This window comes from Corvus hawaiiensis, chromosome Z, assembly GCF_020740725.1.
Source record: "Corvus hawaiiensis isolate bCorHaw1 chromosome Z, bCorHaw1.pri.cur, whole genome shotgun sequence".
NCBI classification, from domain to species: Eukaryota; Metazoa; Chordata; class Aves; order Passeriformes; family Corvidae; genus Corvus; species Corvus hawaiiensis.
The window spans coordinates 30,506,106-30,533,090 of NC_063255.1; the positions used below are offsets into that span (position 1 = coordinate 30,506,106).

The 26,985-nt window shown below is 38.7% G+C and overlaps 1 protein-coding gene and 1 long non-coding RNA gene across 7 annotated transcripts in view; one reads left to right on the plus strand and one right to left on the minus strand.

Annotated features, from left to right (window-relative positions):
• Nucleotides 1-26,985, plus strand: part of RNF38 (ring finger protein 38) — a 104,091-nt gene that overhangs the window by 41,480 nt on the left and 35,626 nt on the right. For 3 of the 6 annotated variants that reach the window (XM_048290530.1, XM_048290529.1, XM_048290533.1), the window contains one exon: nt 14,967-15,037. In XM_048290530.1, the coding sequence (XP_048146487.1) occupies nt 14,967-15,037 (71 nt within the window). Of the gene's footprint in view, nt 1-1,002; nt 1,023-14,966; nt 15,038-20,421; nt 20,502-20,557; nt 20,641-26,985 lie in introns of those variants that run through there. The other 3 variants (XM_048290531.1, XM_048290536.1, XM_048290535.1) reach the window with 3 other exon arrangements.
• On the minus strand, nt 11,933-20,277 carry LOC125319413. The gene is made up of 2 exons (XR_007200724.1): nt 19,768-20,277; nt 11,933-13,005 (listed from the first exon to the last, which is right to left on the minus strand). It is a non-coding gene; the product is annotated as an uncharacterized LOC125319413 (long non-coding RNA).

Below are 26,985 nucleotides of genomic sequence, written 5' to 3' on the forward strand. Positions count from 1 at the left end.
AGAGAGAAAAAATTTCTTTATATCCATCGTACTTGTGATGCTTAAAAAATGAGCAATCATTCAAGTTATTCTTCTCATGCTACTCCTCTGTTTATAGTGGAAGGAGCAAGGGGAAGTACTTCTGTTCATAGCAGAGTTGCACTGTGGCAACTTTAGTCAAAGTTGCTCCAGATGAGACAATCCCATTTACAATTGAGCTTGGTAATGTTATGCCAGCTTTTCAGGTGATGCCTCTCTTGGTCAGTTGGTGACTGCTGAGCACGGAGTTAAATGATGTCTGAGAAGGCTATGGATGCACAGAGAGGAGTATTTCTACTGTTGTGTCAGGAGTCACTAAGCAGATCTGTTGGAGACCGATCAAGGAAGCTAGCTAGCTGCAAGATTCTTGTGTACATTCTTGGTCACAGATCTCTCTCCTCATTGTATACCACCCAGGCTGCTTGTGCTTATGGCTGTTGGAGTTACGAAGTAGCAAAGAAAGGCTCAGCACGTGTGTGGTGCCTGGGCATGAATATACAAACTGCTGCATAGACAAGCTTACAGGAGAGGAGGCTGGTAATTGGAAGGCCTCTCAAATGCAGGTATCTATGGGTTAAATATTGGATGCAGTTAACAGTTCAAACATTTTTACAGGACCATTTTTAATAATCATCCTGTAGGTTTTTAAAAATAAGTTATATTGTGGTTTCATAATTGTTCCATTCAGAGGTCTTTTGTTTATCTGGTAGTGCTTCCATCAACCACCCAACCCCAGTAACAAATTAGCAAGTTGCTTTACGTTTCAGTCTACTTAGATTTTGCAACTTCATACCTTGAAAACAAATGCTGTTGTAAGTCAAAATAGGATGTCCCTTACTTTGTTGTTGGTTTTACTTAGCATATGTTTACGCTAGCGTGCCTACATCTTGCTTCTTTTGCATTCATAAAGGCTGTGCATGCTTTGTGTTCACCTTTAACCTGGGGAAAAAAGCCTGAAGCACAACCCATAGGCCACCACAAAAATGCCTTCGCAGGGAAACTGGGTAAGGTTGGTTTTAATTAATTTAAATTGCCAGTTAGGGTACTATTTTGATTTATGGTTTTCAGTTTAACTTTGGAGCATTCATATAGAGAAACTTTGAATCTTACTAGTCAATAAGTCTATTTCCTATTGAACATAACATTTGAACTCTTATTTGCTAAATTTTGTGAGGAAAGAAGGTAGCTTACAGGCACATTTAAAGAATTATATAGCTGCACATTTTATTGGCTTCTTATGTTCTGTGTTTTAGTCTTTTGAAAAATTGCATGGTTTACTTTGTCTTCTTTCATAAGATCAGTTTTTATTTCTTAATTCATGATGGGCTTCTACCGAATAGAAATATAAATTAAATTAGACAACAAGCTTGTTAAAACAGTCTTGAAAGGCAGGTGTGTTTTGTCAGTATGCTGAGAATAAAGCAGCTTTGAGAAATCAGGAAAATGGAAACAAAATTATTTGTGGCAAATGCAGATTTTAGCCTTTTTTTCTTGATATGTAGTATTTGTAGAACTAGTGATTTAGTATTCACTTGCACTTTGCCTTCTTTTTCCAATATGTAAAACTTAGACTGTTTTCTCCTACAATTTGTAATAAATTTCCTAACTTTGAATGAGCAAGGTATTAAACTCTTTACAATGGAAAGAGGAACAAAAGACATCAGCTTTTGAAAGAACAACCTCAACATGTCTGACTTCATTTGGTTGGCCAAGAACTTCCTTCAGAGGCTTGACTGATTCAAAAAGTTCAGGACTAGTGTTCACTGTCTGAAATATTCTATTACTTTTTGGTTTTTGTTCTAGACAACTTAGGTTTCCATTTCAAGTACATTTGAAAATAGCTTTGAGTAAGTGTAAATACAGTGTCTTAATTTAAACGTAAGTATTTTTACCTGCTAGTTTCTGGTGTTCAAAGCCTCTTCTTTGGATCAGGGATTGTAAGCAAGGTTGTCCATACAATTTTTATATTGGTCCATCATGATTTTTCTTGGACAATGTGTTACTATGGCATTTCATTATTCTGCATTTTTTTTGTTCTTTGTTATGAAAGGGTTTGGAATAGAAATGCTCTCTGGAGAACTACTCAGTACTCTTATCTTTTAAAATACTGACAAGTTGAATGTACAGTCCAAAAAATGGGGCTGTATGGCTGTTTGAGTCTCAGCAGACTTCCAGATGGAAGAATCTTTCTGTATGTGTATTCTGTATGCTGTGAAGTAATGAGAAACTGTCATTATGCTGCATATTTTACAGAACCAAAGGGAGCTAAACTTCACACTTGGTATTACCTATCCCATTAGTTTTGATGTTGGTAGTGTTAGGCCATTTGATTCCAAATTTTTAACATAGACATATGGGTGCAATCCAGCTAGTGTTGCTTAAATAGATACTTGACAGAAGGGTAAATTACCTTTCTGATGGATATTACCTGCAGTGATTTCAGAACAGGATGTTAGAGCTAATTTTGTTAATGTGCTCTTTAAAAAAAAATTTCTTTTTTGTTGAGAACCTTAGATGAGTTTTGGAAAATGTAAGGATTATTAGAAGGGAAAAACTAAATGAAGTTTAAATTTGTTATGAAAAGTAGAGGACTGAGAATAGTTGGACAAATTCATGGGGGATGGATCCATCACTCTTTACTTGTCAACACCATCCACATACAACCTGAAGATCCAGGGTCCCACAACTATTGTTTGTTGTAGCAGATAAGCTGTGCCAAAAGAAGGAGAAATGCAGTGCTATCTTCTGTGCTCACTCCAGGCTGAATTGCTATTGACCAGTACTGCAACAAGATTATCTATGTGTTCTGAAGTATCAAAGCTTCCAGAGTTCCTTTATTAGAGTTATTAATGTCTAACAAAGGTAAAATAAATGTAAACACTTTCTCCTGTTTACAAACTTAACTCATTCCATGGCTGACGGGTTTCTAATCTGGGTGTTGGATATGTATCAGAAGAGTGCTTCTGTTAACCTTTAATGATCTTGCTAAGACTTGGTAGCCTGTGGAATATGGATAGACCAATTTCTGTTTTTAAAAGGGAAAAGACAACAGTGTGCAAAAATGATGACTGACACAACCGTACTGAAAAGTTGCCCTATTTGCAATACTCAATAGGGCAGTGTGGGTGTTCTCACACTGAAAAAGAAGCATATTTAACCCTGGAAGGTTTTCACCTCTATCGTAGGGCATGTGGTTGTTTTCAGAGTTTTTCTGTCTGTTGTTGTTGCTGGAGAAACTAAGGGATTTTTCCTGTGTTAAATTTGGGAAGACTTTAGAAGATCTATTCTGCAATCTCCAGGGTCCAGGACAGAGAGAAATGCATTTTGAGTCAGAAAGTTAACTGTATCCTGGAAGTGATTTTGGCCCTCTCCTCTGCTCTTATGAGAGCCCAGTGGGAGTACTGCGCCCAGGTCTGGGGACCTCAGTACACAGAAGGCATGGACCTGTTGAAACGCATCCAGAGGAGGGCCACAAAAATGGTCAGAGGGCTGAAGCACCCCCCCTTTGAGGAGAGGCTGAGAATTGGGGCTGTTCAGTCTGGAGAAGAGAAGCCTCTGGAAAGACCTTATTGTGACCTTTCAAAAGGAGATTTAAAAGACGGACAGAGACTTACTGTCAAAGCTTGTAGTGACAGGACAGGGAGCAAAGGTTTTAAATTAAAAAAAATTTCTAGTTACCTAATACGCTGTTCAGATTTGAAACTTGGCAGAGGCTTGGTCTCTTGTGCCAGGCTTCTGATTTACCCTCCTTATGGATATCCTTTTAAATTAAAGAACCTTTAAAACTCAAAATCATCAGGAAAGAAACCAGATTTCTGAAATGCTGGAAACTGAAAGCAACAAACCTGATGCTTTCTGCATACCTGATTGCTGGCTGAATTACTTGTAGTTTTAACTGAGTTATGTCTGTAATAACTGTCTCTCATATTTGCACCAGATCTAAAACTGGGGACTTTATGTAACAGTTGATATCCTTCATCAGGATAGTGTAGAAGAAAAAGGTTTTGAAAATTGGACAAGAGCAAGTGACAGGGACTGGGAGCTGTGGAGATGCCTAGGCATCTTAGGAAAGGAATACCAAGATCGGACAAAGTATGCGGTAGTACATCTTGATTTTAAAAGCCAGAGTACAAAAAAAGGAGTTGTAAAGAATTCTCCATGAGAGAATCAGCACAGAATTGTTATTCTGTAAAGCTTAACGTAATTTACTTACTGAATGTTACTCCAAAAACTTGGAACCTGCTTTTTCAGAGAAACATTCAGCTGTGTAGATGTCAAATTTTCTTCTTATTTTCTCAGAAGCTTTGTCTTCTTGATGATAATGATACTGGCTGCTTGTGATGAACCAAGTTGAGGTTCCTTGGAATGTTTCTCTCTTTGTGAAAGCCTTGTCAGTTTGAGACAGGATATATCCAGAAAGGGAGGAAAACTCTGATATTGTGGAATTGAAATCTCTATTATCTTTTACTACAAGCAGCATTGGGTTAAAAGAGTTGTTCTGTCAATCTTTTGCTCTTTTCCTCCAAAGTAACTTCCGTGTTACCATCATAGCTTGGCTTGTTCAGGGGACAGAAATATTGCTAAACATTTTCTATGATTTTTTTGAGAAGTTGGTGTGGTGTCTCTGGCTGCTGACGGCCTTAAGCTCTGTACATATGAGAAAAAGACATAAAATTGATTGTTAACATGGTTTTCTTTGAAACAAGACTGGGACAAGTGCCTACTAATTGGAACAAAACCAAAAAAGACAGGAAGAGAGAATGTTATTTCATGGCCTGTCAAATATAAATTAACTTTTTCATTTTGTTGGGGCAAGTCACTCCTTATGGATTATTAATGTAGGTTGCAGTTGTAAGCACTTAATCGGCCACACGTAGGTGAGGGATGTGGAGAATTCATACACAGTAATAGAGCACTACCTAACTCCCACTTCTCTGGTTTCTCTCTTAGACCAGTTTTGATTGTGTTCGGGTTTTTGCATTTTACCAAATAAGTTGTCTTTAGAGAGAGCTTGGGCTCTCGTTTCAAACAACTTCCTAGAGATCGCTTGATCATGCACCTTTAACCATGTTTTCAGAATTGATTCTGTTTCAAACAGATATTTGCAAGGTCAGTTCCTAAGTAGGAAATACCTCTTTATTACCCTTTGCTTTATGGTTAGATTGAATATGCAGTGAAAATAAAAGACAAAAGAATAAATAATTGAGGTGCATTTAAAACTTTGTTTCCAGGATTTCACTGACATTGGACTGGATTGCTCTTTCCTGTCTGTGTCAAAGACTACAAGAATTGGGACCAATTTTACCATTGAAGCATTCTCTTCTCCAGGCTAGGCTGGATGGGAGCTTTAAGGCTTTAATTAGAAGAATCCAATCAAAACCAAAAACCCTAACCAAAAAAATACCCCAGCCTTTGTGCAAATTAATGTTACATTTGATGAGTGATACCAAAAAGAAACAGGCAGGGGACAACAAGCTAAGGTCTAAAGTTGTGTTTCTATGCCTGTTTGGGGTTTTTTTGTGGTAATGATGGTTGGTTTATGTTGGTAACAATAAATGTAAGCCATGAGAAGCCCTTTATTCATTGCAGACAGAAAGTTTGTATAAGCAGTCTGATGTTTTTGAGACTAAATGAGATTCTCAAGAGAAGATTAATTTGAAGAAAATCAGTTTGATAATCTAGTTACAAATAGAGAAGAACAAACGGCTTGAAATTTCAGGTAGCTTTTGAAAAATAACTTACATTCAGGAGGCTCAGAAATTCAAGACAACTGAATCTTCAAAACCAGTAATTCAAATTCCTATAAAGATGGAAACAGTGTAGAGGATATCTGTGTGATCTTATCTGCTCATACCAGGCTTTTAATGTAGTTGTGCTTGGTATTTGCATCTCTTGCTTCAGCTCCCACACAGTGGTTGATGAAAACTGAATTCCAGGACAAGATTAAAAGATTTTATCTTTTTAAAATGCTTTGTGGCTTGCCAGTTTTATTCTTTGTTCTAGGATTGATTTACTTTCAGCAAAAGTCAGCCTTGAGTTATTGAAATACCTGTTTTCTCTCCTTTTCTAGCAGTTGCATATGCTTTATAGTAACTGTGTTTGGATGCCTTTTGGGCTTATGGTACTGCTGTTAGCCTCCTCTTGAAAGATGATAAGAATAGGCAAAAAGTTTCCTTCTTTCTAAGTAGATACTGAACTTCCTGGATAAGAGGCTCCTTTTGAAAAGGCACTGTTATATTTTGGCCCTTGGGTAGTATTTTCTCTGGTGAGCTTTACCTCACTCTTCGTCTGTATAAATGAATGTTTTACTATGTTCTCTCTGGAATGGCATTAAATGTGCATATGAAGGTTGCGAGCATCCTTCACTAGGCTACACTTGCACAGAAGCAATCCTGATGAAACAACCTTCAGGGAACAGCAAGGAAACTGTGACTAACTACTAAGCACTACCACAGGGACCAGACACCACAAACTGGAGATGCTGTTCAGAGTTTCTTAGCAATAGTGTCCTTCTCTTGCAGAATTTTAATGCAGAAAGGGAGTCTCCTTTTAGCTTGTTAATAAACTATGAATTATTTTTGTTACATATCAGAGATAACTCCAGTGTAGGAGCTGTGAATCTTACTGTACACAGGGGAGGATAGAATGGAAAATAAAACATTACTTGTCTTTAATCTCTGTGTTTTAAAGCATGAAGCTTTGTGTCTCAAGTATTCTTTGTTAGGTGGGTCTTGTAAGAGTCCTGTAGTACAGCAGTTAAGAGGAAGTATGTTTTTGTGCTTTAGCTGCAGAGGTCATATGTTTCAAGATGCAATTTAAGTTTATGTTAATTCTTCAGAAAATCACCTCAGAATTATTTGGTTATGAGAGAAGATCTAAAGAGAATGACTGCTTAGAGGGGAAGGAGCTGGTGATTGTGTCGTTCACTTGGTTCAAGTACCCGACTGCCACTTCCATGGGAGTAATCTCTTCTAAACCTGTACATCTTGTCTGCAGCAGCATGGAAATTATTTGCAGAGTGTACAGGTAGATCACCCCTTAAGAAACAGGAACGTGTTGTGGGAATGTCAGTTTTTGGAAAATTGTTTCCTCACACAAAGGTTGGCTTATATATTAGGTGTTATTTCTGTATGTCCTTAGAGCAGTTGAGATGATTGAGATTCATGTATCTATAATCAGTAATCCCACAGGCACTTTTGGCTTTCTTTTGGACATACCCTTTTTGAAAGGGTAAAAGGAAGGGCCTTGGGAATTACTGACCAGTCAGCCTCACCTCTGTGCCCAGCAAGATCATGGAACAGATCCTACTGGTAGCTATTTCAAATCATAAGGAAGCCATGGAGATGCCTAGAGAGAGCCAGCAGCACTTTGCCAAGGGCAAATTGTGCCTGACTAATCTCACAGTCTTCTGTGTTGGAGTGACTGCATCAGTGGACAAGGGAAGAGCTACAGATACCTCCCTAGACTTCTGTAAAGCCTTTCACATGGTCCCGCACAGCATTCTTGTTGCTGAATTGAATAGAGAAGGATCTGATGAAAGTAGTGTTTGATGGATAAGACATTGGCTGGCTGGCCATGTCCAAAGAGTTCAGCATCCATGTGAAAACTAGTAACAGCTGGTGTCTCTTAGGAGTCTCTACTGGGACAAATACATTTTGATACCTTAATCAATGGCATAAAAGAATTGAGCAGAACCTCAGCAAGTTTGTGGATGACACCATGCTGAGTGGTGCAGTTGATAGGCTTGATGAAGGGGTTGCCATCCATCACTAGATGGCATTGAGCGGACCCACATGAACCTCATGGCTTTTACAGGGCAAGGTCCTGCCCCCTGGCACAGTGCAATTCCCCATTTCCATAGAGACTGGTGGATGAATTGACTGAATGCAGTCCTGTGAAGAAAGATTTTGGGTGTACTTGTGGATGAACATTCACATGAGCCAGCAGTGTGTATTTACAGCTCACAACCATGTCCTCAGCTTTCTAAAGAGAAGCATGGCCAGCAGGTCGAGAGAGGTGATTCTGCTCCTTCTACTGCACTCAACTGTTGAGACCCCCATCTACAGTACTGCATCCAGCTCTGGGGTCTTTGTGGTTTTAGGGTAGATTTAGGAATATAAGGAAGAAAGTTTTAACAATGAGGTTGTAGAAACACTGGAGCTGGTTGCCCTCATGTGGATATTGTGGAGCAGTTGTAGAAGTTCCATCACAGAAAGTATTAAAGGTGAGATTGAACAGTGTTTTGCACAACCTGATCTAATGATAGGTAGACTAGATGGTATTTAAAGGTTCCTTAAAATCCAAGTGGTTCTATGATTCTCTGAAATTAGCTTGTACCCTATTGAATGAGCAGTGAATTTTCCCAGAGGACTTGAACAGTCATCTGATGCGGGTTTTTTGGTTGCAAAGTTCTTCAGTGATCTCCTGGTCCTGATTTACTGTCAATTTTCCATGTTTGACACTTGCATGAGACAGCCAGAAACAGTGTGATTTTTATGAACTCAGTTCATCAGAAATAGGAGGATATAAAGGTAACAGAGCGGGAATGGTCTAAATAGCTTATATGACACAAATAGTGTTTTTACCTTACTTGTTTAGGTAGTTGATTTTCTCCGATTGTGACTTACTACTAGGAACCAGACTTAACACCCTGCTAACATTTTGTTGATGCTTGGCTGTGTAGTCTCTTCAGTCACAGTTCACATCTTGACATTTTGAGTGTTAAGAGCACCAGTAAAATACTGGTACTGTGTTTATGGGTGTAGTAGTATTTCTGCATTAAGCTGATTTCCTGAAGGTTTATTCATGCTGTAAATATGTTCACTGGATAATTTTTGGCTGAACAGCTCCTTGAATAAACAGGAAAAACTGATCCCCAGAGCAAAGCAAATAGCTGTCAATAAGCCTACGGAAAACATTCCTTCCTTTTGTATGTGCACTGTAAAGATATGAAAACACAAATTTTAGAATACTTCATGGTTATTGAGTCTTTGGTTATTCAGTGATGCCGCATTGTTAGTTGAGGAAAAAATCTTCCAATGTTGTACTTGATACATGACTTGAGCTGCGAAACTGTAGGGTATGTGGGGAATCATGTTGCTGATGAGTTGAATCCTTCAGACACTTTATAGTGTGGAAGTGACTCACGTTTTTTAGCAGGTATGTGCTTAGCTTAAAAATATGCAAGTCTTTTCAGAATTTGGACCTTGCAAGGTGAACTTAGGTGGCTGCCAAAGCAGTGGCCTCTTTCCTTGTCCCAGACTGCTGTGGAGGGGGTGAAACCATATGGTTGACTCTGTGGGTTACCAGTCCATCTGAAGTGTAGTTGTTCTCATTCATCACTAAAAAACATGTAGCTGCTAAAGTTAGTGCAGAAAGCAGAAGGCAACAGCTAGGCCACGGTACTTTGTCGTATGAGGTGAGGGGGCCATTATTATAAGCTTGTTTGCAAGCACAGTGTTAAAATATTTGACAATATGTTCCCATCTCCATTAGGTAGGTTTATTGGCTATCTCTTATGTGACAGTCTGGACATATAGCAATGTTAGGGTCTGGGGTCTTCTTGCTCTGCATTGATTAATTGTTTCTTACCAAGTGGCTGCCATGTGGTCATCTTCACACCATCTTAGGCTGGTTTTGGTGGGAATTTCTGTTGGTTTTATAGTCCCTGTTGAAATATGGTTCTTACAGTTCATAAACCACAATCTATGGGCTGTCTACTCTAGCTATTTATTTTAAAGTAATATTTAAGTTGCTAGGTTTGTCTGTCCTATTATTGATGTTCAGATTGTTAGCTCCAGGTTTCACAATAATACTCCTTTGACTTACACAGCATAGCCTTATAGTTCAGGTAAAGTTCAGCTTGCATCCTAACAATTCAAGTTACTGTTGTCTACTTTCAAATAATATAAACTTTTCAACACAAAGGTAAAGAGCTTATAGGTGGGGTTATATTCAGATGGCTGCTGTGAAGGCCATTTTGTGAACAGTTCCTGGAGTAAGCTGTCCAGTTTGTACCTGTAAATTTAAATAAGATGTTCCTTGAAGCAGAAGTATGTAGTCTCGTAGAGACACAGCAGAAACCTCGGGTAAAAAGATCTTTATTCAGTACTGATTTATAGATGAGCTCTGTTTATGAAACTGAGGCCTGCCTCATATTTGGGCTTTTTGCTATATTAAAGTAAGTGTGTCTGTTCCTTTTTTAAGCTCTGGTATTGTTAAAATATGTCAGACTTCAAGGTTTTAGAATACAAAGTCTTCCTTTTGGGTTCCTCTCCTTTTCTCCTAAAATGTCTTGAGAGGTGTCATTCAGTCAGAAGTTTGACTGGAAGATACAGTTAGCTTACATGAACATAACATGAGCCCAGATTTCATTTTGAACTCTCAGTTGTTTCATTTTTATCCCATTTCTTGCTGGTTAGTAAGCACGCTGTGTGCTTCTCTGATAGCTGCAGAAAAAGGAAAAGCTGAGGGAGCTTTCCTTGCAGCGTGTACCATGCTTCCTGATGCTTACTGTATATAAGTTCTCACTGGGTATGTGGAATTGTGGACAGCATTCCTTGCCTGAGCATTGCGGTGGGGAAAAGGGGCTGGCAGGTTTACCAGTAAGGCTGACTGGGTGTGGAAGGAAACACCAGAACTCAGAAAACACCAGCAAACCTATGCTGTTTGCAATTTGACAAGAGCAAGGATTTCTTGACAAGTAGGGGAAGCAGGAGGAAAAGAAGGAGAGAAGTTCAGGAGGCATTTTACCTTTTTTTTCTTCTCTAGTGACTTTAGGCTGCTTCCTGGCTAGAATGTGTTCCAGAGTTTTATCTCAGCATCTTAGATAGGTGTACTCCATTTAAGCTCAGGAATTGCTTAAAATTATCAATGGAGTGCCCCATACCATGCAACTGAAAAATACTGGCTCTTCCTAGAGTGTAATACATTCTTCCAAAAAACCTAAGTTAAAGTGGATGCAAATCTATAGGAAACCAGTGGAATTTCAATTTGTTGGAGTTCATAAAAAAAGGAGTGGAAGAAAGAAGAATGGCAATCCTGGCATACATTGTATGCAGCTAGCATACAATGTAACATGTTTCTTCTTTGTGGTCAGATTTGCAAACACGGGGAAAAAAGTTAAAAAGCATTATAATGTAGTCAATTTGCAGCCTTGCTCTTACTTGACCAGCCTGAGTAGCTGTATCTTTTGTTGACCTCACCTCTAACTTTCTGTTTTAACAGCAAAGTATTCTGTTTACCCATTAAGTAACTTCTTCATTGCAGTTTGAAAGGCTCTTGAATTAGAAGGGGCATCTAAAAATCTAAATAATGTGTTGCAGGTAGAGGGACATTGTTGACTAGCACACGATAATAATCTGCAGTTGTGGTTTGCATTATTTTGTTGGAACTTGAGGCTCCTAGATCACAGATAATTTAACCTCCCTTCCTTGTATATTTTCAAGTAGACTAGCCATCCATGGCTGTATCTCACCGGAGTATATATATATACACTCCATTCAACTCACAGGTTTTTTAAAGGGAGCAGTTAATTAAGAGTCTAAACTTGATCCAATTCAGACTTTGTTTCCGTGCATTTCCTACTTTGCAAACTCTAGTCTGCAAATCAAACACTTAGGCCAGAACTTACCTGATTCATGCAAGTTAGTAAAACTCAACAGCTTCACTCTAGATAAAGTAGGTTTAATAGTACAGGTGTCATGCACAAATGATTTCCTAATGAGACTGGTGCTGGAGAGGGCAGTCAGTGAATATATTAATCAGTATCATTCATTTAAGCAATGAGATATTTCCATTGGCTCTGAAATTACTGAATTAAAAGGTTTGAATTCACACCTCTTTTTCCCTTGGACTAGCATTGTGTGTGTTTGGATGGTTTAAATTGGCAAGCATGAAACAGGCCATTCAAACATGATACTGATTCTCTTTTTATTACAATGCACAAGTTAGACAGAACCCATGAAATAAGACTCTTTTTGCTCTTCAGTTTTAATGTGTGGTTTTAGAAGAAAAACAATCCCTTCCCTGTGGTAGCTGGGGAGCGCAGAACTCCTTGTTTCTTGCCTGTTCCAAAAGAACTGATGTTTCTCCTGGAGTGCAACTTGTAATACTAAGCTGGGTATCTCACTTTATTTGAAGAAGGGTGTGCAAAAGAATATAACTGTGATATATGTATATATATATATATATACACACACATATATATATATAGTGCATCAATTGAAGGGCATTGCTCTCTACCCTGACTGATACCGCTAATGGTGAAGGGATGTCTTATCTGATGTTTCATGGATGCCTGTTGTCTGTTGGTGGTGTCTCAGCATAAATTGAGGCTACTGTTTTGTCACCTAGGTATTAGAAGCTGTGAGTCTGAGAAAACAACTGTTATAAGTGCCCTGTTAGTTGCACAGCATGGAGATTGTTTTGGATTGTGGGAGACAATGGAGATCGTTTTGGATTGTGGGAGAGAGGATGGGATGTTGCTTGAGAAAATGATGGGCATTAGACCTCATAGTTGCATCTCCTGAACACAGTAGCAAGGAAGTGTGTTTGGAAGGTGCTGTGGGCAGTGGCCCTCATGCCACATTCTGTCCCTTACGTAGGAGTCTTTATGGCATTTTCTCCACTCTCAGTCAGCTTCGCAGAGATAATTCTTCAGTCAGAATTAAAAAGTTGATTGTAGTAGCCCTAGGATCTGCTAGCCCTGGAGTGCAATTAGTCTTGAGTTGGTCTGAAATGCCCTGTAAATTTGGGGATATGAAGGTAGTTTAACTGAGTTGGTACCTACTCCCTGCAGTCAGTGCAATGCAAATTGGCTTTTGTTCCTTTCTGTTCCTTTCTGTCCTCTGGCATCTTTAACGGTTAAACAACAATTGAAAAGTCTTTGACGCAGACTAGAGAGCTGCTGAGGTCATCTTTTGAGATTCTGACTCTGATCTTCCTTGCAGGTGGGTGAAAGGTGATTAATCTGTCAGAAAGAAAATGCTGTAAAAACACAATAACTCAGTTACTAAAAACTGCTTTTATATTTTATGTGTATATATATAAAAAATATTTTAAAGATCAGGAAAGTCCTACAGGATTTCCTGACTATGTAACTCAACATTATAGTTTGCATTGTTGTGAAGTAGAGCCTTTAGCTGGTAGTCCTCTGTGTCCGTGTCTTCAGATCTGTTACTTCTGGTGGCCCCATTCAAGGGACTGCATTATCAGTGCTGTCTTTGAAGTAAATCCTTTTCCAAAGGCAGCTTTTGGTGAGGCTGTTGGTGAGGTCAGCCAGCTCACTGGTGCAAAACAGCCAGGATGTCAGTAAAGCCTTCACTTCTCGTAGTTAGGGATTGTGTCTTATATCTTGCTATTTTACTGTAGGGTATTAGGTGACTGAAAATGAAACAAATATGTCATAAAGGCCATGAATGATCCTGTTAAGGGAAAAAAAAAGAATTGAAAGGACGACATTGCCATATTCTCTGCTAACTGCATTTGGTTGTCTGCGCAACAGTTGAGTATGACTGAAACATGGAGATAAAACCCAAGCTAGATTTTTTTTCTTGGTAATGTGGATATTGTTAGAATTGAAGCTATGGCATCATGAAAAGTGATGAGCTGCCCAGGTGTCTTTTGTTGCATTTACTAACTGGAAGCCTTGGTATTGGAGCTGTGTTGCTACTGCTGGTATCGGTTGTTATAGTTAGAAAAAAGTCAGCTTATCATTGTGACTGTGTATGTGATCACTGTTACTGAAAAGCCTATCTGTAAAGCATATAATGTAGCCTGTAATGCAAGGTCCACATTTATGAGTTTTAATTTGTTCGGGAATACGTCTTAGGTGATGTTAGGGTTAGAGGTATGCTCTGCACCACCTCTGGAAATTCCTTTCATCATCCAGATGCCTGAAACAAGTTTATATGTATTAGTTATAATTTAGCAGAACTTAACTATTTTCATTTGTTGCCTATTTTCTTATCTTAGACTAATTCAAGAGGTTGTATTTTACTTCAATTCTGCCTCTGGTTAATGGGCAGAAAGATATCAAGCCTTTTCTTTAGCACTGTGTTCTCCTGGGTCTTATAGCTTGCTTTTGAGCTTGAATTGATTCCAATTTCAAGAAAACCTGTGGAGTGTTTGTAGTGAAACACTTGTGGCTTGTGTAAGTCTAAATCAAGTGGGAAGGGGGCACTGCATATTTTGAACAGTGTAAAACTGGTTCTCTTTTTCCTTTTTCACCTTGAAACTTCAACTGTATAGTGATTTCTTATTTGCCTTCCCTTCCTACAAAAAATACATAGTATGATCATGCTCTACTGTGTTCAAGCCAGTACAATGACTCCTATGGCAAAATAGTATTTTTTCTGAAGTGATAAGACAGAAAGAAGATTTGTAAACTATTTTCATATATTCCTTGGACAGAAGTCTCAGGACTGGGGTAAGCCTTTGTAGGGGCGTACTGTTCATTTTATTCCTAGGCATAAAGTAACTTGCATAGAGACATGAAGCAGGCAGAAATTTCATCACAAGAAAACTGGACATAATTAAAACTTTGACCTTGAAATGTTCCTCTTTTATTCTTAATGTATTGCTGCAATGAGACTGCTGGTTAGTAGTTACCCAGGGTGCGGAAAATGTTCTGTAGTACAATAATACATTTGAATTGTGTAACTTCTCCTTATTTGTATATGTGCATATGTACTTTACTGCATTTGTTTATTTTGGATTGATGAACAAGCTGTAATTTTATTCTGCTTAAATGTCTTTAAAAAATACATGTGAAGACATTGGCACACTTGTAAAATGTCTCTGATGCTTATTCTGTTATCAGTCGTAGTTGTTTGGCAACTAAATCTTGGAGAAAAGAAAGTTTGCTAAATTTATCTTTATTTTTAGTGTTCACAGAAATTGGGTTATCATTTTAATTTTTTTTTCTGCCTTTCCCCCTTCTTTTCCAGGTAGTATTGGTACATCGTTTCAATGCCACTCAATCCATCAAGATCACATTTGTACTGATGACAGTGACAAGGTGAGATTTACATGAATGCTTCATTCACAAGGTGCATATGCATTGCTGGGTTTTTATATATTGCTTTTACTACACAAAGATGTATTGTTTTGTAGATATAGCAGTCAGTTTTTAGTTACTTTTTGAACTGTCTCTTGCTTAATAAGATACATATTATTCTCCAGACAATCTTTTAGACAGTTAATGAGAAATTTTCCTTTAGTATTGTATTTTTATTTTTTCTTGTATTCCTTTGCTGTTTTAAACATTTGTGATTTGCCATATTGACACCTTCAGTTAATAAACAACAGCAATGGTTTTTCCAATTTCTAGATAAGGTAGTATGTCTTGTTTCTCCTGACTTCAGAGATTAGAGCCTAACTAAGTGTTCAAAGCCTCTTTTTTTTTTTCCACAGTAGCTGTATTTTCCTGGTTTGGAATTGGGAATTGAAGCTTTTACAGATTGGAACTTTCTGTGTGGTGCAACCTTAAAATAGCAACCTGTCTAGTCGTGTGCATGAGTTTTCCTAACTTTTTTTGCACATTTGCAGATTAGCTTGCTTGGGGTCAGTAGAATACTGGATATTAAATGTTCAATGATACTTGGATCACTACTGTAATTGTGGCACACAGACGGGAATAGTTTTGACATTGAACTGTTTGTGAGACTGACTGTCTGTTGATGGTTTTACCTTAAGCTTTATTGTCCATAAATAATGCAAATTGATTAACTTTTGTTCAACATGTAATGTGTCTTACATTGTATTCAAGTATGACACTTCATAGTAAACTAACTTTTTGGCCTGACATGCCTGGAAAGGGGCATGTATTGGTCAAATTCTATAAAATTTTTCTTGGGAAGTGAAATGCAACCTGCATGGCACTGCCTTAATAAGTGCACTAATCGTTCTGTTTTGAAATTCTGGAGTAAGTTAATTTTATAGTTGTTTCACCTTATCCTAGAGCTAGACTTGTTTTCAGAAAAACTTTCTTTTACTGATCTACTGCCTTATTATCTTTTTTTCCTCTCTCACTCTCTTTCATCCAGTTTTGTGGGGATTTTTTGTTCGTTTGTTTGTGTTTTTTGGTTGTTGTTGGGTTTTTTTGTTGTTGTTTTGGGGGGTTTTCTTTGTTTGGTTTGGGTTTTTTGTGTGTGTGTGTATTTGTTTTCCTGTTGTTTTTGTTTTTTTTTTGGAGGGGTTGGGTTTTTTTGGTGCGGTTTGTTTTTTTAGTTTAATTTTATTTTTAGGTACCACCCTAGCTTTGGTTACTGGTTCGACCTACAGATACTGATCAAACATGCTATCCAGAACATGGCCAACATTATTTTAAGCTTCCACTTGATTATTTGGTTATCTGTATTCAACAGTATTCACTGCTTTGTTTTTTGGGCCTGTACACTTCGCACTGGAGGATTCTTGGGTGAGGAGTGGGTGGGGGAAATTTCATTTCAGAGCCATCCTATTGCACCAACATAACCATTCTTCTTTTTGTGTGCCATTATATGAAAAATCATTTCTTGCGTTACACTGATTGTCTTCCCTTAGTTTTATTTCATATCACAGCAATTAAAACTGGTTTAAATCTTGTTGGAAAATCTGTTTGTTGGGTGCTTCACTGGTTTGGGGGTAGGGGAGTAGCAAGGGGTGTGGCAGGTTACCTGGTATAAATTTCAGAAGAGCAGTTGTTTGGCACACCACCTGCCTCCATATTAGTAGAGGAACTGGGCCAAATGTTGTTTTTTTGCCTATTTAGAGATGGTGGAAGGAAACAATCTTTCTCACTGGGGTTGATTCTGCACCAATTGAGAAAGAACTTCCAACTGTAAAGTTTAGTGAAGTAGATCTAGTATAAAAAGCAGAAAGAATATGGGTTTGGGTTTATTTAAAAGACATGTTTTTCCCTCAGGTGTCAGTTTTATTTGGTAAGGGTTTTGATTTTTCTGTAAGAATACATGAAGCTGTTTGACTTCGATTTTATAACAAAGTCTAGTTGATACCTTGATAAAAATAACCACTCATTTGGAAAAACAATGAACAGTCCCCTTGTCCAGGTCCCTGTGGATGGCATCCTATCCTTCAGGAGTGTCAACCACATCACTCAGCTTGGCATCATCTGCAGATTTGATGAGGATGCACTCGATCCCTTCACCTGTGTCACTAATGAAGATACTGAGTAACACTGGTCCCAGTACAGACCCCTGTGGCACACCACTTGTCACTGATGTCCATTGGGACTCTTAGCTTTTGGCCACTACCCTCTGGATGCCCACTGACTGGGGTTTTTTTATTTTTTTGTCAAAGGGTTTTTGTATATGGATATACTTTTTTAAAATCATAAGTAATGCTTCCTAAAAGTAGCTTGCTACAATACTAGGGTACAATTGCAATCCCCTATCATTCCTTGCTTGTATTCACATATGCCTACATTCTTGTGTCAGTTTCCGACACAGTTTCCACTGTGAATTACTTTGAAAATCAAGTTCTGATCTATTCTGCCCTTACTGAGAGATACCACCTGGTGGTTTTTTGGTATGAATTACCATTTAAAGAAAAAATGCAGGATTTAATTGATTTGTCTATGAATTTATTAACTGTTGGGCGTTTTTGTATTTATTCTAGAAACTCTATGAAAAGCATGCATTTAAAATAGTTCGACATATCTTTGATTAGTCAATAGGCATACTTCAGCAAAATAATTTACTGCTCTTTGCCTGATCACGTGTAACCAGTTTTTGCACTTTAGAAGAAATGTAGAGGTTAATATTTGACTGGCAATCTGCATATATTTTACAGTAGTTTCTCCACAAGACCAATCGTCATTTTCTGGGCAACGGCATGAGAAAAGTTCTACACCACACATGCTAAAGGAATGTTGCAATCTTAATGAAAACAATTCCCAGGCTTCCACCCCAATTACTTGATTTTGTTGACTTGGCACATGAGAATCTTGAATTCATGTTGAGTGACATCAGCAGGAAACCAAAGTCTAAGATTTTTCATGTGTGGACTCATTGAATTAAGAGGGACGTATCATTGTTGAGACCATTACTGGTAGTGCTAAGAACTTGTTTAATTTTATAGCACTAAAAGCAGTCCTTCTTGTCTTACAAAGAAATCTAATATAGCATAGGTATGGAATACATTTCCCATTTTACTTGCTGTAGCAAAGTGATTAGAATTGAGATTTATGTTAAAGTAATCGCTGCTTTGGAAGTGGGAGCTTTTAAACCTCAGTGCATGAGTCAGGGCGCCCTTTTCTCTTGTTTGTAATTGCTTTCTTTTTTGTTTAGAAGTATAAATATTAAATAAAATAACTGAATAAATTTCTTTATAGAGCACAGCATTTAGGGAAAGGTACCTGTAAGAAGGAACTGGTATTGCTTGGTATATTACTTTAATGCTCAAGCAGTGGACTCCTATTAGTGTTAGAGATAAATGCAAGTATATCATCCTGCAGAGCCTTTCAATCATACCAAATTTATTTAGCTTTAAAAATACTTTTTTGTCCCTTGGGTGGCTGTTTCACCAGTGGTGTGCTTCCATTAAAGAATGCTAATTCATCTGGAAAAGAAAGTCCAAAGACGCAACCCTTAACTACTGTTGTGACATCTCTTTTCAGAGGTCTCATCAAGTTGTCTGTTCTGTGCAGTTAAAAACTAAATTGACCATCCAGTAGTAATGAAAAAAATAAATCACTATGGGGCAATCCAGTGGAATTTTTTTCACTACTACCAAAGGGTTGGTAATTATACTTTGCTTTTCTCCTTTTTAGCTTATTTTAATTTATTTTACTTTCATAGTATGTAAAGAATTTATTTTTGCTTTTTGGTTCTTATGACTGAAATACATAGCTACATAATTTATTTTACTATTTCTAACTTTTAAATTTCCCAGCTATAGTTAGTACATCTTCCACACACGTTTTGTGTCACCTGCCTTAGGTGACCCTGCCTTGACAGGGAGGTTGGATGGGATGATCTCCAGAGGTCCCTTCCAACCTGAACAGTTCTGTGCTTCTGTGAATTAACTCTGATTTGCCTGTTAATGGACATCATCATGGATATCAGGTATTCGGTCTGTAATACAGAGGCCTGTCAACTCATTAAAAAGATATTTTCACAAGAAGGGAAGTATTTGTAAATTCTAATCCTGAAGTAAAAATAATCATCTTTGTGTTCCACTTTGGATGGTGCAGTGTCTGGTAGCATAAGCCTACGAAATTGACACATAGCTGAACAAAAAATGATTCACGAATTCAGACATTTGAAGGACCCGTCACATTTATTTATAAGTGATGTCTAATATAGGACTATATTCACCTCCTGTGGGGAATGTGTGAGGGACAGTACATAGAAAAACAGGAGTATTAGGAAGAATTTCTTTTGCCCCCTCCAATTTCAAAAATAGAAAAAAAATCTTCCTGTCAGTTAGGACAGGTCAGATTCATTCCTTATGGTATGTACTGTTGTCACATCCCCACGCCCTCACACTCTTAGTCCCAGTTCATTCTGTCTATGTTTACTGAGCAGCTTTATGCCTTTTTCATTTCACCTCTGGCAGCTGTAAGGATGTAATTTACCAATTTTCAACCACTTTCAGACCTACTGAATCATCTTTAGAACATTAATTCTTTATATGTGCAGTAGATAGTTTTTTTTCCTGGATCAGAGTTGGGGGAAACTTTAATTAGGCTGAGGTAGAGAGCGCAGGGAAGTTTGAAAGGTGAAAAATAAGGCGGTAATATCTTACTGAAGGGGATTAGCTCGAGTGCATCAGTTGTATGAGGCTCCATTTGCTCCCTGTGCTGATCAGTGCTGCATCTCAGAGCTCGGCCCCCTGTGGCACTGTCAGCAGAAGGCTGATCCTGTTTCTCCAGTGACTCCGAAAAGAGGTTAGAGCCAGGTGTGGTTCGGTCTCCTCAATCGACAGAACAAGAGGACGTGGCCTCAAGCTGCGCCAGCGAAGGTTCGGGTTGGACATCAGGCAGGATTTCTTCAGCGGGTGGTTAGACACTGGAACGGGCTGCCCAGGGACGCGGTGGAGTCGCCGTCGCTCAAGGTGTTTAAGGAAAGACTGAACGTGACACCCGGTGCCACGGTCTGCTTGACGAGGTGGAGACCGGTCCCAGGTTGGCCTCGGTGATCTCGGAGGTGTTTCCCGACGCAGTCAGCTCCGTGATCCTGTGAAACCGAAACTAAACAGAGGCCGACGAGGCCAGGCCGGGCGGGGGCCGCGCCGTCACCGCGCCGCGCAGGCGCGCTGGGGGTTCGGCCGCCGCCGGGCGCAGACAAAGGACGCCCCGCGCCGGCCGTGGTGTGACGTCACCGGTCCGCGGGGAGTGACGTCACCGGCCCGCGGGGTGGGGGCCGCGCTCCCGGAAGCGCTCGCGGAAGGGTCAGGCCCGGCCCGGGGCGGCCGCGGCGGCCCCGAGGTCGAGGCGGGGCAGCCCCCGCGGGAGCCGCGGCGGGGCCGCAGGGCCGCAGGTACCGGCGCGGGGAGCGGCGGCTTGCGCGGGGCAGCAGGGCCTCGCCGGCGCCGCCTGGTGCCCGCGGCTCGTCAGCCGGGGAGGGGAAGGGGAGATCTCCCGTCGGGCCCGGCGGCGCCGGGACGCCGTCCGCACAGGTAGTGGGTGGAGGAGGCCCAGTGGCCTGGGCCGACGGCGAGCCCGAGCTTCTTCCACGTGGGGCGGCCCGCGAGGTGCACGAGAGCTAGGGAAGGGGTGTGATTGTCTGATCTTGTTAAAGTTGCTTTATCTGCCTTGACAAAAGGTAGAACTGGAACCTAAAAATTAACAGACTTTCCAGAACTGCAGTGCTGTGTGCTGTCCTCAGACAGGCAGGTTCAATGTGCAAGGCGGTGGCAAGTGTTTCTGAAGCACTGAAGGTCCTACCATCCGTATAGTAAAATGATGTCTCTAGGTATCTCTAATCTTCTTATATTAGTCAAAAGGACAGCTGTTTAAGTAAACACTGATGTTAGCAAGCATACATGTTAGGGCATTCAGTGTTTTTCAGTACACATAAGTTAATTCCTATTCATAAATGACACAAAGGGGATTTCTTTTTTTTATGCTTAAACCGTAAAGTTGCATCTTGTTTCCTTAAGAAGTGTGTTTTTAAACTGACTGCGCATTGAGATGTTAACTGAGGACATCAGTTTCAAGTTGTAACAATTCAGAGCAAGTAGCTTAGTTATTACTTACAGAGAAGTTCATTGAACTGGAAGTCATGACAATGTTTATGAATGTATCGCATTTGCATTTTGAAACAGATTTTTAGAGGTAGTATTAGAAGCAGATGTGTATTTCCTGATAAGTTCTTCACGTGTACAGTGGGGCAGCTGGAATGGTAAGATGAACAGGATTATCAGAAGTCTGCGTTATTCAGGTTCTGAATACAATTGCATTACAATTGATTTGGTGTTGCTGATGATACTCTTGTTCTTAAATGTCATTCACTGAAGCAACTGCTTTGGTTGTATTTGCCAAATTTATGATATTTATCCACATCCCAGGGATCTTGCTATCTGCGGACCCAACAGACTCCTTAACTGCTTTGCAGCATTGTATTACATTATCTTTTGTACCTTCAAGGGGGTATTGCAGCTGTGGTAATAGAGACTCACTGTTCTGAGAGTAAAAAAACTGCATTTGGATACTAATGTGTGCAGTAAGAGAAAGGATGGTGCAGTCATTAGAGGATTAAGTACAAGATGGAAGAACAAATAGGTTCTTTATCAGATTGCATTGCTAGTGATAGTTGATAATGTTTTTGATCTTCCTTAATCACCAAATCTCTGGCAAAAAACGAAACCTATGCACACATAGAGTAACACGGGGAGAAAGTTTTTGGGGAACTGTTACTAGAGATACACTTTTGTGAAAAGTGTTAATTGTGAAAAGTGGTATGTAAATAAAAGGGTCTTCTAAAGGTCTCATGAATCTGCTTTGTGAATCGTGCTTCATTATCTCACGGACTTACAGAGCAGGTTCAACTTAATTTGATTCTCATCTGGTTCACTTCGTGGGGTTTTTTAATTAATACAGGTGTAATAAATACTAAATTAAAGGTGCATGTTGAGCAGTCCTTGCTTTGTACTTGTAGTGGTGTATATAATTGTCTTTTCTTTTTCTGAAATACAAGGATTTGACTCAGAAACTGGTATTACTTGAATCAGTTACTGTTGTGATTTGTCAAGTTTATGTGTCAGCTTGTCTAAATAAATTTTTTGATACAGTTTATTCACTTTATAATAAGAGATAACTTTTATGATTTAAAGTGATACTGTTGATGAAGTCAAGTTACTTCTTCAACTCTTTGCTAAGAAAGTCTTTAAGATTTGTGGCGGTTTTTAAGCAAAGTCTTACTGAAGTGTAAAAATGGTGTAGTTAGGAAGGGACGTTACTTCTTCAGACCTGCTGTTGAGCTGTAGTCTTGTACTAAGAAGTTGTAGTCTCATTGTAAGTCAAAGCTGTCATACATGTTTGTTTGTAGAAATTCCGTGGGCTGAATTGCTAGGGAATCTAATGAGAATTTGTACAGAGCAAGTCTTTGATTTGCAAAGTTCTCAGTCTTTGTACGTAGCTTTACCATCCCCACCTGCTCTTGCCCCAGAAGGATTTGAAAGGCAGATATAAGGGTAGAGGAAAGATGTGGAACTTCTTTTTTCCTATTTTCAGTCAGAAAGTTGTTTTGACTGTGGAGGAGTGATTGTTGAAACTTGTGGAAGATACAGGCTTGACTTAGTCAGTTCATACAGAAATAGAACTTGTGGCTTCTTTCCCTGTATAAGAATTTATATCAAGTTAAATAATCTAATACAGAATATTTAAATGCTGCTATGGGCGGAACTTGACTAGGTTTATGATTTAACTGGATGGTTTTCATTTTTTTTACTCTTTATCTTCTCCTGGGAGCGGGTAGGTTCCTCTTTTACTACACTCTTTAAAGATAAGGAAACTTGTTCTGCTTTTTGGTGCCCTCTGCTGATGTCTGTTTGTCAGAACATCGAAAACTGGTGCTGTGATTGGTCTTTACTATCACTAACTGCTAACAATAGCAGCTTTTTAAGAGCAGTGAGAAGTGGAAAGAGGGAAAGGAAGCTCTTTTACACCTTAAGTATTTTGCTGTTTGCCTTCCAACCAGTTTGTCTGGATTGCACTGGAACTATACCTCACCTGGTAGAAGAGGAGGTAAGCAGCGTATATCTGACTTGCCTTCTGTTGGCATTGTAGCAGTAAAAAGACTGATTCTGTAGCTTTTCTCCTCTCAGGAAAATAGTGACATTCTTTCTTTAATGACTACAGTTCCTGGTTTCAGTAAATACATTCCATGTTTGCTGTCTCAGAATTTTTTATCTCCCTGTTTATTTTCAATAACTTTGCTTTTTTTGTATTTCCCGCTACTACCTCAGATACTACAAAAATTCCTAGTGCTTCATGTGAGCACCACTATGTGTGGTGTGCTTTGCTTACTTTCAGTTTAAGTAGCCCTTTCATACTATCAGTCTTGCAGGTTTGTGCCTGTTGAAAAATCTGTGAACACCTCTATCCTAGAAAAACTCAGAAATTGCATTAAGTCAGCTACATTCTCTCTACAGAACCTTAGAACCTCTTAGCCTTATGGTCTGTCTTCGCCAGCTTTGCTAATTTCTGACAGAGGTGGTCAATTTTTTTTTTTTTTGTAACACTGCAGTAACAGTACATTGTGTGAGAAGGGATGAGAACATTCATGGCACAGTTTATGGTGCTGCTGAGCAGATGCTCTGTCTGGCAGTCTTCATGAAGGCTACAGGAGGTGGCATTCTAGACTAAAATTCAGGAGTTTTCTTATTTACGTTATTTCTTTAGATGATCTGTGTTGGGATTGTTCTTTAAAAAAGTTGGTATGTGATGAGTATTTTTGATGAGCTGCATTTTCAAAATCTAATTCTTGGAAAGAGATTTAAAGACTATTTTATTAGTAAGTACTGAGGGAGGGCATTTTTGATCTGTCTTCTGTGTTTGTGTCTTGGGAAAACATCTGAACTGAATATAAAGCAAGATGGGAAATGAAGAGATGGGAGACATGAAAGACTAGAAAATTCATTTAAAATAGTATTCTGAAAGGAACTTGAGGAGATGAATAAGTTTCAAGTGGATGAGTATGGCTTTGAGAAAAACATTCAGATGTGGACACAAAGGACCTGGTAATACCAGTATGCATTTGGTCATTTTGTATGGGAAGCTGTACTGAGCATAGGTTAGAGACCATATGTGATGCCTTCTTCCTCTTTATTTGATTTCCTTGCTGTATCAGAGAACAGTCAGAACACTTTTTCTCAAATTGAAATATGGAGACCTCATACAGTGTTTGTATTCTTTGGCTCTGCTTTCTGTATGTGAATGTTTACGGCTACCTGTTGTGTTGTTCAACACTGGGCAGAGCTTGAGAATGTTTTGAAAAAGGAAACATCTCACCTAATTTCTTAAATGGTTTAAGTTCTTAATGCCCTTTTTTTTTTCTCCTTATCAAAGGGGTAAGATGAGGTTTAAGAAGTGAGTCGGCAAACTGTTATTTGAGTGTGTTTGGGGGAGTGAGGCTTGTGTTCCTTCGCATATCATCTAATGTGTATCGTGGTTTGTTTTTTATTGGCAGACCTTCCTGTGACTTGGTGGGAGGATAATCTTGTTTTCTAAAGTAAATTAAAAGATCTACACAAGTAGAAGCTGTTTCTTGAAGCTGAAAACCTTCCGTATTTTCTCATCTATTCCTTGTTTTGGTTAACTTAACAGAAAACGCCAATTCTTTCTTAGTTTTGCCATTTCAAATAATTTGTCACTGACACTGAGGAGTGAGAACAGATTTCAAATGCTGACTTGCACTTGTGCCCATTATGGACATCAGTTATAGTAGTGTGAGTAATGTTTTTTTGGTATAAGTGTTCAGATGTTCTTTTGATGCTTTGTCAACAGATACAGTCAGTATAACATTCATTCACACAAATAAAAGTTTTCAGTCTTCAGTGCTCGAGTGACAGCTTGTCCATTTATGTGTGTTGTGTTTCATATATGTGTGTGCATACCTGGTGCATCTATATATGTGCAGTTTAAGACAGGGAAAAAAATCTTTAAGTGGAAAGAGTGTGATTTTGTTTTTTTTCTTTTAATGATTGTCGTAATTACCCTGTCTCAGCTGAGGTGCCTGTGTTGTTAGCTTCACATGCCTAAATGGCAAAATCGTTAGTGAATACACACTGAATATGCAACCTGTCTGTAGGGAATACTTTGCTGTGAAGCAATTTTGAGCCAGATTTCTCTTCAGACCCCTTGTCCCAACAAAGCAGAAAGACCAGAATTATTTTTAAAATTGAAAACTTAATCTTTTTGAGATGTGCTTGTATGTGAACACCTTGTCTTGATTTCACCACTTTACTCTTGCCCTGGCATCATTTTAAGTATGTCAATTTCAGCACATTTTATGACACTTAAAGAAATTTCTTTACAGTAATGAATGCATTTTAATGGTATGCATGCAAAGTTTAATGTGTTTCAGCTTTGCATATAGGAAAATAAGTTTTCTTCCTGTATCTTTATTTCTGTGATTTTAGTTAAAAATTTAAAAAGTCTTCTGTTTACATATGAAAGAAGAGATCAGGACTCCGTGGAGGCCCAGAGATAGCTTTTAGCACCATCACCTGAAAATTGACACTTTCTATGTTGTGTGAGGTACTGACGTCAAAACACAGATATTTTATCTCAGATCTTGGTAAGCATTTTGGAGATTGACTGATAGAAAATGATTAAAAAATATTTTTTAAAATTCTTATTGGATACTAGTACTGTTTGTTGCAGAACTCTTTAAATTTTCACTTTTAAGAAAGCTTGAAATGTTTACTGTCATAGTACATACTAATTGGAGGGAGCATCTGCAGAAATAGCACAATTTTTTTTCCATTTTCTATCACACATACCACTGACAAAGTTGAGTTGAAAACTGAGACCATAAGTTGGGATTTTAAGGTGAAGTTAATATTTTTCCAACGATTGGGGGTTTTTTTTAGTAGAGAGGGAGGTACAGCTGAGGTTTCTTCCCTTATTGACGTTTGGTTGGTGTTTTTATATTGAGAGTTAAGGATTCCCATTCAGAAAAAATACGATGATGTGATACAAAAATAAATACTTGTTAACGTCTTTGTGAGTTTGGAGCATTTAAGTTGCTTTGATTTATTCCTCCAAAAAATGATTGCAAAAGCTTTTCATATTTCAAAGGATTCTCGTTTGCACGCAGCAAGTACTGCAAGCAGTAGCAAATACTCATAAAACTCAATTTGAAGAACTTTGAGATGGCAGTGTGCTGCCTCAGTTCTTAAACCTGCTGCAGTATTAGAAAAGGAGTGCTACAGTTGTGATATGGTTTTCACTGTCCCTTTTGTATGAGCAGTAGAGCTTGAAAATAAGAAACATGTAGTCTTACTAAATACGGTTTCCTTCTTTTTTTAATGCTATTGAGTCCTGCAGTGCTAAATATGATGCTAATATTTTTGCATTTTCCTAATGTTTTTGTGCATTTTAAATTCATGTGCAGCAAAGTAATATTGCAGTGTTTGGAATGAGAAATTGATACCTAATAATCAAATTCTTAGGACGGTTTCAAGTACTTACTGTGTGAAACTTAAGCAGTTTAGATGTAGCAGTCTCTGAATGTTGGTTTTTTGTATATCCTAAACATCCAGTTAAGTGAGAAGTGCAATTCAGAGAAGAAACTGATACAAAGAAAGCACTGGAGATAAACGTCAATCCGACGTAGAATAAGCAACAAATTAAATATTCAAGTTTTTAATGTTTGACCATAAGTAAAAAAATTCTCTATTGGACTCTCCAGTATGTCAGTATTTCTGTAGTAGTAAGAGCCCAGAACTGCATACAGTACTCCAGATGCTATCTCCCAGGACTTTTACAAGAGTTGGCTCATTTTGGCCTTTCTTTCA